This window comes from Silene latifolia, chromosome 10, assembly GCF_048544455.1.
Source record: "Silene latifolia isolate original U9 population chromosome 10, ASM4854445v1, whole genome shotgun sequence".
NCBI classification, from domain to species: domain Eukaryota; kingdom Viridiplantae; phylum Streptophyta; class Magnoliopsida; order Caryophyllales; family Caryophyllaceae; genus Silene; species Silene latifolia.
The window spans coordinates 64,880,252-64,893,464 of record NC_133535.1 but is presented as its reverse complement, the minus strand read 5'-3'; the positions used below and the strand labels follow the sequence as shown (position 1 = coordinate 64,893,464).

The window sequence follows — 13,213 nt, the reverse complement described above, 5'->3', positions numbered from 1 at the left end:
TTATGACTATAACATGCTAAAACATGCATAACACGATTCAAATATAGGTTAGATGAGCCAAAACCGGATTGTAGCCGGAAACAGGGGCTACTTGCGTGGCAAGGGGGCTCGTGCCCCTATGCCCTCTTAGTCCTTAATCCAGCCATGTTTGCTCTCATCTTTCCTCTTTATTTCATTTCTTATTTGCAATCGGCTTTTACCATTTCAAATATTTCAAATCATTTTCATGATAAACTTTTAACCATAAAACATTTTCACCCTTGGTTCCTCATGCCATGACGGTTCAATCCGTGTTTCGGTGATAATATTTGGTTAATTACATTTTAAAGGTATTTTAAAACCTTTTATTTATTAGTCATAAATACAAAGTCATCATTGGTTCCATATACCATGTCGGTTTTTAACCCGAGTACGAAGATAAACATTGACTAATTACAAACAAATGAACTTAATACAATTAGTTCATAATCATTTTTCAAAACTACTCATGTCAAGCTTGCAAAACCGAACCCGACGTCGAATATTGTCAATATAATGATGATTATTCAAGTCCCGTTCCTCATATTAACACAAAAGCGGTCTAAACGACCTTTTCAAACAAAAACGTGTTCAAACACCCCCTTTACAAACCATTTTACAAACATTTTAACAGTCAGAAGACGTCCCTTGGACATTCTGCTGACTCGCGCCTAAGCATGCCAATCATTTTCAAGTTTTCAAACCAGGACAGGCCTGCTTGCATCGCGTGATGGCTCGCGCCTCAATAGTCTGCCTGATGTAGACCCTGTTTCCTTTCGAGCACTTGTTTAGGACGATCTTGACTTCGGTTAACCTGAATACAGGACGGATCATTTGACAAATATGCCCCTTTTACCTCGTATTTGCAAAACGCCTTTCTAAGACAAATGGATAACGTTATGCACCATAAAACTGTTTTGGGTGGATTCTGCACAAGGCTGAATCAGGTCAGGGTAGAGTAATTGCAGGGTTAACTAGCTCAACTATCCAGACTACGATCACAGGACATGCTACTACATATGTTAAAGTAAATTAAAATAAAGAATGACAACAGAATTTGTACGTGGAAAACCCTTAAATGGGAAAAAAACCACGGGCACCAAGCCAGGAGAGGATTTCACTATGTATTGTGGAGAATTATTGTATAATCAGTACAATATAGAATATTTTCCTATCTGTTGTAATGTATTTGCTTATTGCGTAATAAAAAATATCTCTTAAAATGATCTTGACTCCCCCTTATATAATAATATTCATTGGGCTGAATCTGTTGGAGTATGTGTCCTCAACAATAGTGCGATCACATGTTTAAATCTCAAATTAAGAATACGTAAGGGATGATTCATTTATATAGTCAACTGATCAACATTAATCAGTAATGATTGGCTAACTAGAGTTTGACATTACTGTCGTTTGACGGTGATGATCAGTTGATCCCTTAAGGTCACACCTATAGGACAATTCCCTTAATAGACAAATTGATTAATTGTATGACGATACAAGTTATCCAATTCCTTAAAATTGAACAATTCATTTGTGAGAGAAATTATTTATATCTTATTGTAATTTGATTAAATAAGATTTATTTTTGTAATTGAAATATTATTACTAAAATTGATTATTGTTTGTGAAACAATTGTGATAAGAATGAATGGTTAATTATAATTATAATATGTTGTGAATTATAATTATATGACCCATTTTATTTATGTGATCAAGAATCACTAGTCAATTTGTTGTATGTAATTTAATTAATGTATATAATGATATTTATTGATAAATATGCATTAAATTAATTAATAACATGTTACATACTACATGTGATATATTGTGTGATAAATGACAAATTGTCAAAATAAAATGGTAGTCTATTTTATACATATGGACCGAAATATTGAGGGCGGAAGATTTTAGTGGGTGAATTATTTTATGAGATAAAATAACCTAATCATGCCTAACCTACACTAGCTTACCCACCTACATATTTGGAGAAGAGTAAAAGCAAAAGTAAGATGCCATTTTGGCCTTACTCTATGCGGCTCCTTCCTCCATATATGATGAGAATTTTGTTCTCATTTTACCACTACACATTCATTTGCATGCATTCTCATCATCTCTCTCACAACTCTCTAAAACTTGTTTTAGAAAATCAAAAGATTGTTCATCCTAAATTATAATCACAATATTAGATTACTAGTGTAGTAATAAGAATATTATTAGAATCATTTTAAGGATACTAGTGTATTAATCTAGTTAATTAATATATTAGTTTATGGGATTTGTCTTGGGTGCAATCAAAGGAGGATCTCTACATTGGGATTTTGAATGATCGTCCATTACATTTAAGCTCAAGAATAAATAAGGAAGGTGACCTTATTTGTGCCCTTATTTTCGAGCCATATAACAATGTAAGGGACATTGTTTTTCTCATTTAGTCACTTATTTATTTATGCATGCACTAGATCTAATGAACTCACATTAATATGTTAATTAGTGTAGATACCCATATCTGTCGATATTGGAATTTATAGAAAACCCGACAAACACCCGATGATGATAGGACGCATGTATTTATTAGTTGTCATTGTCATTATTTGGGTTCGTTTTACGATGTGGAATGAGCGTTGTCGACGGAGTATTTTATTAATTTAAATGATATTTAAATTAAAGCTTTTTTAAGTTAATTCATTTTATTATTTTAATTTGAATTTATTTTCTTAAATTTATTTTATTGAAAATAAAGTATATTTTTTGACTTGAAAAATCATTTATTTTAATGTGTTAATTGATTTGAAAAATCGAATTTGAAAATTTAAAACTCGTTTCAACCACGCGTTTTGGAGCTCGATTTTAGCTCGGTTTTTGAGCCCGTTTTCTTTACGAGTTGGCACGAATCTCGAGTACACTGACCAACCTAGGCCTCTACCCCTTCAACCCCAGTTCGAACCCCCATATCCACACCCAAATCTCGTCCTAAACACTCCCCAACACAGCCCAATTCCTTTCTTTTCCCGTGTTTGTATAGCCCATCGAAAGCCCTTCTAAACCGACTCAAACTTGGTCCAAACTCGCAACCCATCACCACCAACCCGTGCTCCACATTACCCACAACAACCCAGCACCTAGAACACCACAAAACTCATCCAATTCCCGTCCCAAATACTCCACAAACAGCCCGCAACACAAGCAGCCCCCTGTGTTGCGTGCTCAATCCCGAGCCCAAAACCCGCTCCAAACAGCTACCAAACCCGTGCCCATTAACCCTACACCATACCCCAGTATCCTACCCATATTACCTTAGCTTAACCACCAAGAAAACCCCCATACAAACCCTAGAAAACCCCACGAATAGCTGATGGACAGCAGCTATGCGAAACAGGCCCGACTGCTTGTTGCCCTACTTCTACCCTTCGAAACTCCTTATAAATACCCCCCCTTCACCATACATTCATTCTTCTAAGTTCTCTCCACAACATACTGCAAATAACAACCATCAATCGTCCAAAAAAACCCTAAACTAAAGCCGTGACAGCCGCTCGAAAACAGGGACACAAATCGTGTTTTTGAGTTTCTGTCGTGGTCTTTGGCCTTGAATATCATGGACAAATCCTATTAAAACTTCTGGTTTGTTTCCATATTCACAAAATTCAGTCTTTCTAGTTTCCAAAACATCTTTCGGTTTGAAAAATCGTTGAGAAACGAAGTCGTGGTGAGCAATTGAAAATCGCTGCTCAAGTCTGCCTTTTGAACGTGTTTGTTTCGGGATTTCAAAATTCAATTTCAATTGTCTTCGTCGACGACGGCCCCTCGAGATAAAATCTACGATCTATTACGACCGAAGGCGGTGTCAACGATACATGTAGGTTGAGGGTGCATTAAAACTCCTTTCTCTACTTTTTATTTCGTTTTTTTATTGTTTATTTACTAACCATTGTCTAACATCGTCTAACTAATATCGAAACTAGAATAGTTTGAGTATGAGTTAAAGTACCATTCCGGCACCCGCGTTGACTTGAGATGGGAAAGAAATCCGTCACATCGGTCGGTCGTACACCCCGTCTCATTTACATATCCTCGTGTTGGAATAGGGCAATTTAATAAATCGAGTTTATTTAATTTATGTGTATTTATTTTTAACCATATAAAAATTGATTTTTAATGATTTTCCAGACCTATAATTTGTAATTTTAATTTAGGTGGATTTTTGTAATTTATTGCATTGATTTAGTATTTATTTTGTAATTAGCAATGTATTAATTCAAAACCCGCGCAGTGCACGGGTCAATTCTGACATATTTCGAAAATTTCAGATCCGTGCAGTGCACGGGTTTGTCCAGGTTTTGTGTTTTAATTTGCTTCCTTGTTTGATTTTGTTTGATTAATCCTTAGTTTAATTAGTTTATTTTTTAGATTTTAATTTACTTTATTTATAATTTATGTTGTATGTATGAGCTAACCACTAATGTTTGTTAATACATCTTATGCTAAGCGTAAGCCTTCCTATCCCTCTCTTTGGATGTGTTTTTCTAGTTTAATCAATGAACCTCACATGCTAAACCACTTCGACGAAGTTAAATGCATTTTAAACGACTTAGAATGAAATTCGCATGATAGGATTTAAATTCAATGGTTGCATACGCATGTGATATCTTTCCGAAATAGCCATCTTTCACCTAGTAGAGACCGTTATTGCAACGGGCGGGGTTGGGTGTTGTTTTAATGAAATTAAATTAACTTCCTAACACGTAAAGTCACACGAATTCAAATCTCTAAAATTGGTTTCTAAATTCCATTTAAAAATTTAGTGGCGACTCTTTTAAAATTAAAAATGTTTTGAAAAAGCATTTGAGTGGAGCGTTTTTCCATGGTCCACAATTTGGCGACTCCGCTGGGGATAGTGAAACTTGAAAAGTGTAAGATGGCTATTAGGATTGTTGTCACATTTTTTTTTTATGTTAATCATGCATAAACCCCCGAGACTTTAGGCGGGCCAAAGAATCTCTTGGGTTAATTCCAAGGGAGGATATTGATGTCCACTATGTCCGATTTAAGTATCAAGGTGATTCCATGGAGGTAGGCAGCTGCATACGAGGCATATTGCTACGGGCATATGACGGTATGTGGACTCCCCGACAAAGCGGTTTCACTGGCATAGACCCATTTTAGAGGACTGACCGAGACTTAGAAGAGTCTAGTTCATGCATTGCATCCCTAAAATGCGAATGATTACATGCTATGTGAATCCCGGGTCATGTTTTCAAAATAGCATTTTCAAATCCATCTTCTTTTTCTTTCGAAGATTTGATTCTTTTTCAAGTCCATTTCTTTTCAAAAATTTCGGCCCTCTATTTCGAAATTTTGAACCCTCTTTCAAGCCGAAGTGCTGCCCATTTTAAAAGTCAATTCAACCCTTCTCGATTTCAAATTTCGATGAACTGTATCCCAGGTCCAACCCAAACCTAGAATAGAGTTTGAGTCAGTAGGGTCGGGTTAATCGAGTTGGGCTTTTGCTTGCTCGATATAGGCGAGCTAGTCCACCCTTAGGCTCGAGTGAGCCTTTGTTTGGTTAGAACACTTGTCAAGTGAGTCACCTAAACCGATCTTTGGGTCTGAGTCATGAAAGTCGATCATTTGGTCCAAGTCAGTCCACCAAAACGTCCCCACTAGGCCACCTAGGGCGTTTGTCACAGAGCCCAAGAGCCATGTCTGGTTTGAACACGGGTTTGTCATATCATATTTATGATCACGTTGAGTCTAAAACCCAAGCCACGTGTGTATCACGGTTAGGACCCGTTCCAACGAGCCAGAATAGTTCGTTCGTAGGATCCATGTCAAGTTATAGCCAGTTTTTAGGTTTGAAAAACCGTCCCTAGTCGTGTATGACCCAAACCTAGGGGTCCAATTGCTCGCTCTCCGGGTCTAAGCCCAATATCGAGTCGCATGGAGTCCGTCATGTTGTTATGAGTCGAGTCCTGTTTGTGCAGGGGATTTTGATTCGATAACTGATACTCGCTCGGGATTTTATTGTGGAAAGGCCACTACAAACAAGAAGTATGACTACCGCAGAGGCACTGAAGCAGATTAACGACACTTTGGTCGCAATGATGGAACGCTTGACGGCTGTGGAAGCCAAGATCGCGGTGGAAGCTCCCATACCACCGCCCCCGGAAACTGAATTCGAAAAGAGGTTCCGACTAATAGAGGAACAGTTAAAGCTATCCCGAGGGGAAAATGTGCATTATGAGAATGCCAGAGGGTACATGCCGGTCCAGGACAAGCTACCAACCAATTTTGTCCTAACTGATATCCCAAAGTTCAAAGGGACGGAAGATCCATTGCAACATATCCGTTCCTACAAGGAGTACCTTGCGCTGAAAGGGGTATTTTCTTTGAGATGTTGCCCCACATTTTTGCTCAATCCCTAGGAGAACACCCGAAGGCGTGGTTCTCTGACCTTGAGCTTAAGAATTTCCCCACTTTCGAAGATATAGCGGTGGAGTTTTGCAAACACTTTGCGATAATCGAGATTCGGACTCATCGTGCGCACACTCGAGGTGATGACACGAAGGATAAGGAGGGATTTCTTGAATTCCTCAACATTTGGCCGGCGCTATTTGAAAGCGTGAAGTTGGCCAAAAGGCCAGAAGAGACTGAAATGGTAGATAAGTTCATCAAAAATATTCGACCTGTCTGCCGTGACGCTATCAAATATCAACATTTCGGCTCATTCAAGGACCTTATTCGAGTCGGAATAAAAATTGAGGACGACGTTCGTTCTGCTGAGGCTGAAAAGCCAAAAGGGTATCAGGGTGCCTCCTCTTCCAAAGCTAAGACATCCATTCGCAATCATATCCAAGCCATCGGTCTTTTGGGAGGAGCTCCTAAGGGATCGCAACGCCATGGGCCAAGAGCGTTCACTGACATCGGGTGTACCTACGCATACGCCCTCCAAAGGCTCTCGGCCCAAGGGAAACTGAACCCAATTGGTCCAACTCCAGACCCGCCTGCGGATCGACAGGGTAAATGGTATAAGCCAAACACCTACTGTGCTTATCATCAAGGAAAAGGTCATGATACCGAAAATTGTTACCGTCTTAAACATGAAATCCAAGACATGATCGAGAATGGGTCGCTCCCCATCCCCACCGTCCGACCTAACAACCTGAACAATCCTTTTGGCGACCATGCCAATGCAGTATTCGTCGAAGACAATACCGATGTATCTCACTTAATCCAACCCATCTTCCGTCTCACTGGGTTTTTCGTAGGGAAGGTCTATGTTAGCTACTCTGAGTATATCCCTCCAGCTAAGAACGAAGTTCAAATTGGGGATTTTGCTATCGATTGCACACCATACATTCTCCGAAGCGAGAATGAAATTAATGGGGTCTGGGCTGACGATGAAGACGATATCTATCTCACCGAAGGTGCGATTATTCCCTAAACTCAGGAATAAATTTCTAAATTGAGGAAAGATGTCCTCGAATCTAATCATTTGACTCGATCGGGACGTCCCTCTCGTGTCGAGAAGGCAAACCATGTCTCTATCTTTGGAGACAGTCCAAGTAAGACACCCACCAAGGAAGCCACCTCAGTCCGGGCTCTTGGTGAAGGGTCGACCTCAGAGGCCTCCCTCATCAAGCAGTTACAAAAGACTAAGGCAGATGTCTCCATCTGGGAATTAATGTTGAGCTCGTTTGAACACCGACAAGCTCTACTTCGAGCCTTAATGAATACGACCGTGTCACCGCACACTACTCCAGATGACGTGGTCTCATTTGTTGCTCAAAACCAACCTCGGCTCACTAATGCCGTAACTTTTTCTGATGAAGACCTGCCCTCATTTGGGCCACAACATTGTCTCGCTATGTACACCACGGTAGAATGCCGTCATAAGTGACTCCCAATGACCCTTGTCGACGACGGGTCTGCAGTTAATGTTCTCCCACTACGGACCGCTTTCATTTTGGGACTCGAGAAAAGCGACTTCTCACCCACTACGCAAACGGTTCGGGCTTTCGATGGCACAGTGCGTCGAGTGTCCGGACTCGCCACTTTAAGCGTGAATGTGGGAAAGGTGGAGCGCAAGGTCAATTTCCAAGTGATAGATGTTGCCTCATCTTTCAACATTTTGCTCGGGAGACCATGGATTCACACAGCTGGAGCCGTGTCTTCTACCCTCCATCGCAAGATTAAAATCCCTCTCAAGGGAGAGGTAGTGACCATCGATGCTACTCCTATAATTGTGACGGGAGGAGATGTTACTTCCGAAGTGCAAACTGATAATACCGCCTTGGAGTCTTGTGGTTTCGAGGTAGTAAACACAATTGAGTCCACTTTCGAGGCACCGAATATGGACTTATATACGGGAAGCCGTGTTTGTAAAACAATCTTCAAGACCGGAAAGTACTTCGGGTACTCCATGTACCCCCGAAGGGAAAACGCATTTCAATTGAAGTCGCCAGTGCCTAAGGGGACAAGATACGGGCTTGGGTATGAGCCAACTGAAGAAGACTCCCTGAGAAAGAGAGTCTCGATCGAAGACCGAGACATCAAGATGGGGCCGTACATGCTAACTCTAAACGGCCACTTTGTGAAAGCCGGGGAGGAAATGCCGAGTTTAGACTTCCCCGAACCACTGTTTAACTCAAAGGCCAACAAGCTGGTCCCCGGAATTGAAGTATTCCGTGATTGTTTCTATATTCCCGAAGACATTATGGCAGTAGCTACAATAAAGAAGGAGTCTGTTCCGATCGAAGATGAGAAAGCTATGGGTCTCCTCTTTGGAGAGGAAAAGAAGCCGGAAATACCAAACGAAGTCTTGGTAAACATGATCGTAAGGAGCGATCGTTTCGATCCATCTACCCTCATCACATCGATGTAGATCCTCGAGAGGAATACATCCGGATGGCGGAAAACCATGAAATGGACCGACAACAAGGGTTCGCTTTTCAAGATGACCACTGGAGAAGGGCAAATGTTCAAGCCTGATGACGATTCTGAGTCTGAGTCTGAGTCCGAGTCTGAGTCTGACATAAGTCCTAAGGCTAAGTCTAGGGTTTTAGGTGTCGAAGATACCCCTTCCCTGATCTTTCCTTTTCCGTACCTCCCCTAGTGCTTTGGTATTCCGGGCCTGTCCGACATCGCTCCTATCTCGCCACCGACCTCGATCGGTTGGCCCAAATGTTAACGCAATTTTTGCTAGATTTCAAATCAATAATAAGATGAATCGTTTGCTTACGACTTGTCTCATTTATATTGCGATTCAATTGATTGTTTTAATAACGTTGAGAATGAGGTCGAGGATAGACAGGTGGAAGAAGAAGAGGAGGAGGTGGAACCGTCTCCCGATTAGTAAAAGGGTTGGAAGAATACGACCAAAGAAGCTCGTAATCGAAGATACCAAAGTTGTTAATGTGGGGACTACCTTAGAGCCTCGGGAGCTTAAGATAGGAACAACCTTAGATCCCATGAGAAAAGAAGGGGTTTGTTGAATTGTTGAATGAATTCAAAGATGTATTTGCTTGGTCCTACAAAGATATGCCGGGTATTGATAGGGAAATTGCAGAGCACAAGATTCCGATCAAGCCAGGGTTCAAACCAGTAAAGCAGAAGCCACGTAGAATGCGTACCAAGTGGTCTTTGAAAGTCAAAGAAGAGATTTATAAACAGTTCAAGGCCGGGTTCATCAAAGTATCGGAATACTCAGATTGGATAGCTAATGTGGTGCCGGTCCCAAAGAAAGACGGAAAGGTTTGGGTCTGTGTTGATTTTCGTGATCTAAATAAGGCTAGTCCAAAGGACGACTTTCCGTTACCTCACATTGACATCTTGGTTGACAATACCGCTAACCATGCATTATTATCCTTTATGGATGGGTACGCCGGTTACAACCAGATAAAAATGGCCGAGGAAGATATGCACAAGACTGCGTTCACAACACCATGGGGCACTTATTGGTACACAGTGATGCCGTTTGGATTAATAAATGCAGGTGCGACTTACCAGAGAACAGCAACGACGTTGTTGCATGATATGATTCATAAGGAAGTAGAGGTCTACGTCGATGACATGATCGTAAAATCGAAGGAACGTAATAACCATTTGATGGCATTACGAAAATTCTTCGAGAGGTTGAGAAAGTATAATATGAGATTAAACCCACAGAAGTGCGCGTTTAGGGTCACCTCTGGCAAGCTTTTGGGTCATATCGTTAGCCACCGTGGCATCGAAATCGACCCATCAAAGATTAAAGCCATCATGGAAATGCCCCATCCTAAAACCGAGAAAGAAATTCGAGGTTTCTTAGGCCGAGTGCAATACATAAGCCATTTCGTCTCAAAATTAACTATGATCTGCGAACCAATTTTTAAGAAATTGAAAGTTGGGGAGCATATTATGTGGGATGACCAATGCCAAGCCGCGTTTGATAAGATAAAGGAAGTGTTATCTTCCGCAGTTCTCGATCCCACTTTGTAGCGGCTTGCCTCTATCACCGTATTTAACGATTCTGAGATACCGCGATGGGAGCAATCTTTGGCACAAAACGTTGACAAAGAAGAAAGAGCAATTTACTACCTTAGTAAAAAGTTCTTGGAGAATGAATCAAAGTATACAGCATTAGAAAAGACATGCCTAGCTTTAGTCTGGGCAACGAAGAAGCTACGTCACTATATGCTCAGCTACAGTGTGAGTATATATTCCAGAATGGACCCCATCAAGTACTTGTTTGAAAAGCCGGTGCTAAACGACAGAATGTCAAGATGGACCCTCATGCTATCGGAATTCAATCTCAAATATGTGCCGCTGAAAGCGATAAAAGGAAAGGTCGTTGCCGATTTCCTGGCCGATAATCCAGTCGAAGAAACTGACATTATTGACACTTGGTCGTTCCCAGATGAGGATATTGTCCATGTCGAAGATGATGCATGGGATCTATATTTCGATGGGGTTCGAATAACATGGGATGCGGAATAGGTGTCCTTATCATTTCACCGAGAGGAGAGCACGTACCAGTTTCGATCAAATTGGACTTCGCCGTCACAAATAACGCCGCGGAATACGAAGCATGCCTACTTGGTTTGCAGAGCGCTAACAAGTTAGGAGTCATGAAGTTGAAGACACGGGGATTCCTCCTTGGTCATCAATCAAGTGACGGGGTCATGGAAGATCAAAAGTAGCGACTGGCACCCTACCAGGCTAAGATAGAAGAGCTAGAAAAACTCTTCGAAGAGGTGCGATACGTGTACCTCCCAAGGGAGGAAAATCGAGTTCACGACGCATATCAAGCGGCGGCGTTGATAAACATCCCTGATCATATAGATAGCATGCCATTGTGTGTCGAACGAAGGTCTTCACCAGCTTATATAAATGATGTCGATGATGGAGAGGAAAGAAAAGCCGAACCTTGGTATGCATCCATTGTGAGATTCAAAGAAGCAGGAGAATACCCTGCAGACCTCGATACACGTGGAAAGCGTGCATTGCGAATGTTATCCGCCCAATTCGTTAAAATTAACGATGGACAATTGTATAAGAACACAGCACAGGGTGTCCTGTTGCGATGCGTCGACAAGACAACGTCAGAAAAGGTCATGGAAGAAGTCCACGACGGGGAATGTGGGCCGCATATGAACTCCCACATGCTAGTTCGGAAGATCATGAGGTTAGGATACTATTGGACAACAATGGAAACAGATTGTCGTAGATATGTCCGGCATTGTCACAATTGCCAAATATTTGCGAATATTCAACATGTACCACCTTTTATGCTATACACCATGACGTCACCTTGGCCTTTCTCAACCTGGGGAATCGACATCATCGGAAAAGTAAACCCTTCTGGAACAGGAGGGCATTGTTATATCCTAGTCGCTATTGATTACTTTACCAAGTGGGTAGAGGCCAAGTCTTACAAAGTGCTAAATGCGAAGCAAGTAGCCAAGTTTATTCGAAATGACATCATCTCGTCGGTACGGAGTGCCGCACGAGTTCATCAGTGATCATGGAACTCACTTTCAAGCTGAGACAGCCGTTATACTTGAAAAGTATAGAATCAAGCATCATAAGTCATCCTCATATCGACCTCGGACAAATGGAGTAGTGGAGGCCGCTAACAAAATGGTGGCTACTATATTGAGAAAGATGTCTGACAATTACAAGGAGTGGCCGGAGAAGATACCCTTCGCGTTGTGGGGATATAGAACATCCATCAGAACAGCCACAGGGGCAACCCCGTACTATCTAGTTTACGGGATGGAAGCAGTACAACCAGTCGAACTGGAAGTACCCTCCCTGCGCATCTTGCTCGAAATCCAGGTCCCGGAAGCGGATTGGGTCCAAGCCAGATATGATTCGTTGGTGTTACTTGATGAGCGTCTTTTGAATGCGGTTTATCATGTTCAGCTCTATCAGAAAAGGATAGAGCGGGCTTTTAACAAGAAGGTGAAGCCCAGGGGAATTAATGAAGGCGATTTAGTTCTCAAATCAGTAAGGGCTCTATTACCAGTCGATCCAAGAGGGAAGTTTAAGCCTAATTGGGCCGGTCCTTATCTCGTGAAGAAGATACTCACAGGAGGCGCGTACGTTTGTGATTTGGATGGAAATGATTTCTCGAATCCAACGAATCTGGATCAGTTGAAGAAGTACTATCCTTAAGACCTCACTCTCAAAGTTATGAAATAACACTTGAATTGTGATGTATTTGAATAAGTTTTAAGTTTGGCATTTGTTGCCACTGCCTGAAATGTTTTATGAGAGAACTACGACCTCAGTTTGATTCTGTTGAAAAGCAGATACGTAGGCAACCCTTGAAAAGGGCACAACCACAATAAAAATGAAATATTCAATGCAGAAACTGAGGATTTCTAATAAATAATACGTGTCTTTTATTTTGATAAATCCGGGCGACGCCCATTACAAATCAAACTAACAGGAAAGCAAATAAAAGCATAATAGTAATACAAAATAATAGAGCCATAACTACCACCTATCTTTAGTTGGGTCACGTGTCCCGTCACTACGAGACGATGTCTCACCCATCATCATTCTTGCCCGTTTCTTCGGGGGGACCACGATGTTTTCTCGCGGGCCCAATCTCTCTTTTACGCTTGGTCGAGGGCCAAGTCTCTCTGCAAGTGTCGGAACGTCACCACTTGTAATACCCAGTCGGTCCCACACGCTAGGAGCACCAGGT

The 13,213-nt window shown here is 41.5% G+C and overlaps 1 protein-coding gene across 1 annotated transcript; it reads left to right on the top strand.

Annotated features, from left to right (window-relative positions):
• The first annotated feature begins 11,973 nt into the window (after window positions 1-11,973).
• LOC141607688 (uncharacterized) lies at window positions 11,974-12,675 on the top strand. Its single transcript, XM_074427043.1, has one exon. The coding sequence runs from the start codon at window positions 11,974-11,976 to the stop codon at window positions 12,673-12,675; it is 702 nt and encodes a 233-aa protein (XP_074283144.1).
• The last annotated feature ends 538 nt before the right edge of the window (window positions 12,676-13,213 follow it).

Bases quoted from the DNA above. Each gene is read 5' to 3' on its own strand.
- LOC141607688 (XM_074427043.1), top strand. From the start codon at position 11,974: ATGACATCATCTCGTCGGTACGGAGTGCCGCACGAGTTCATCAGTGAT.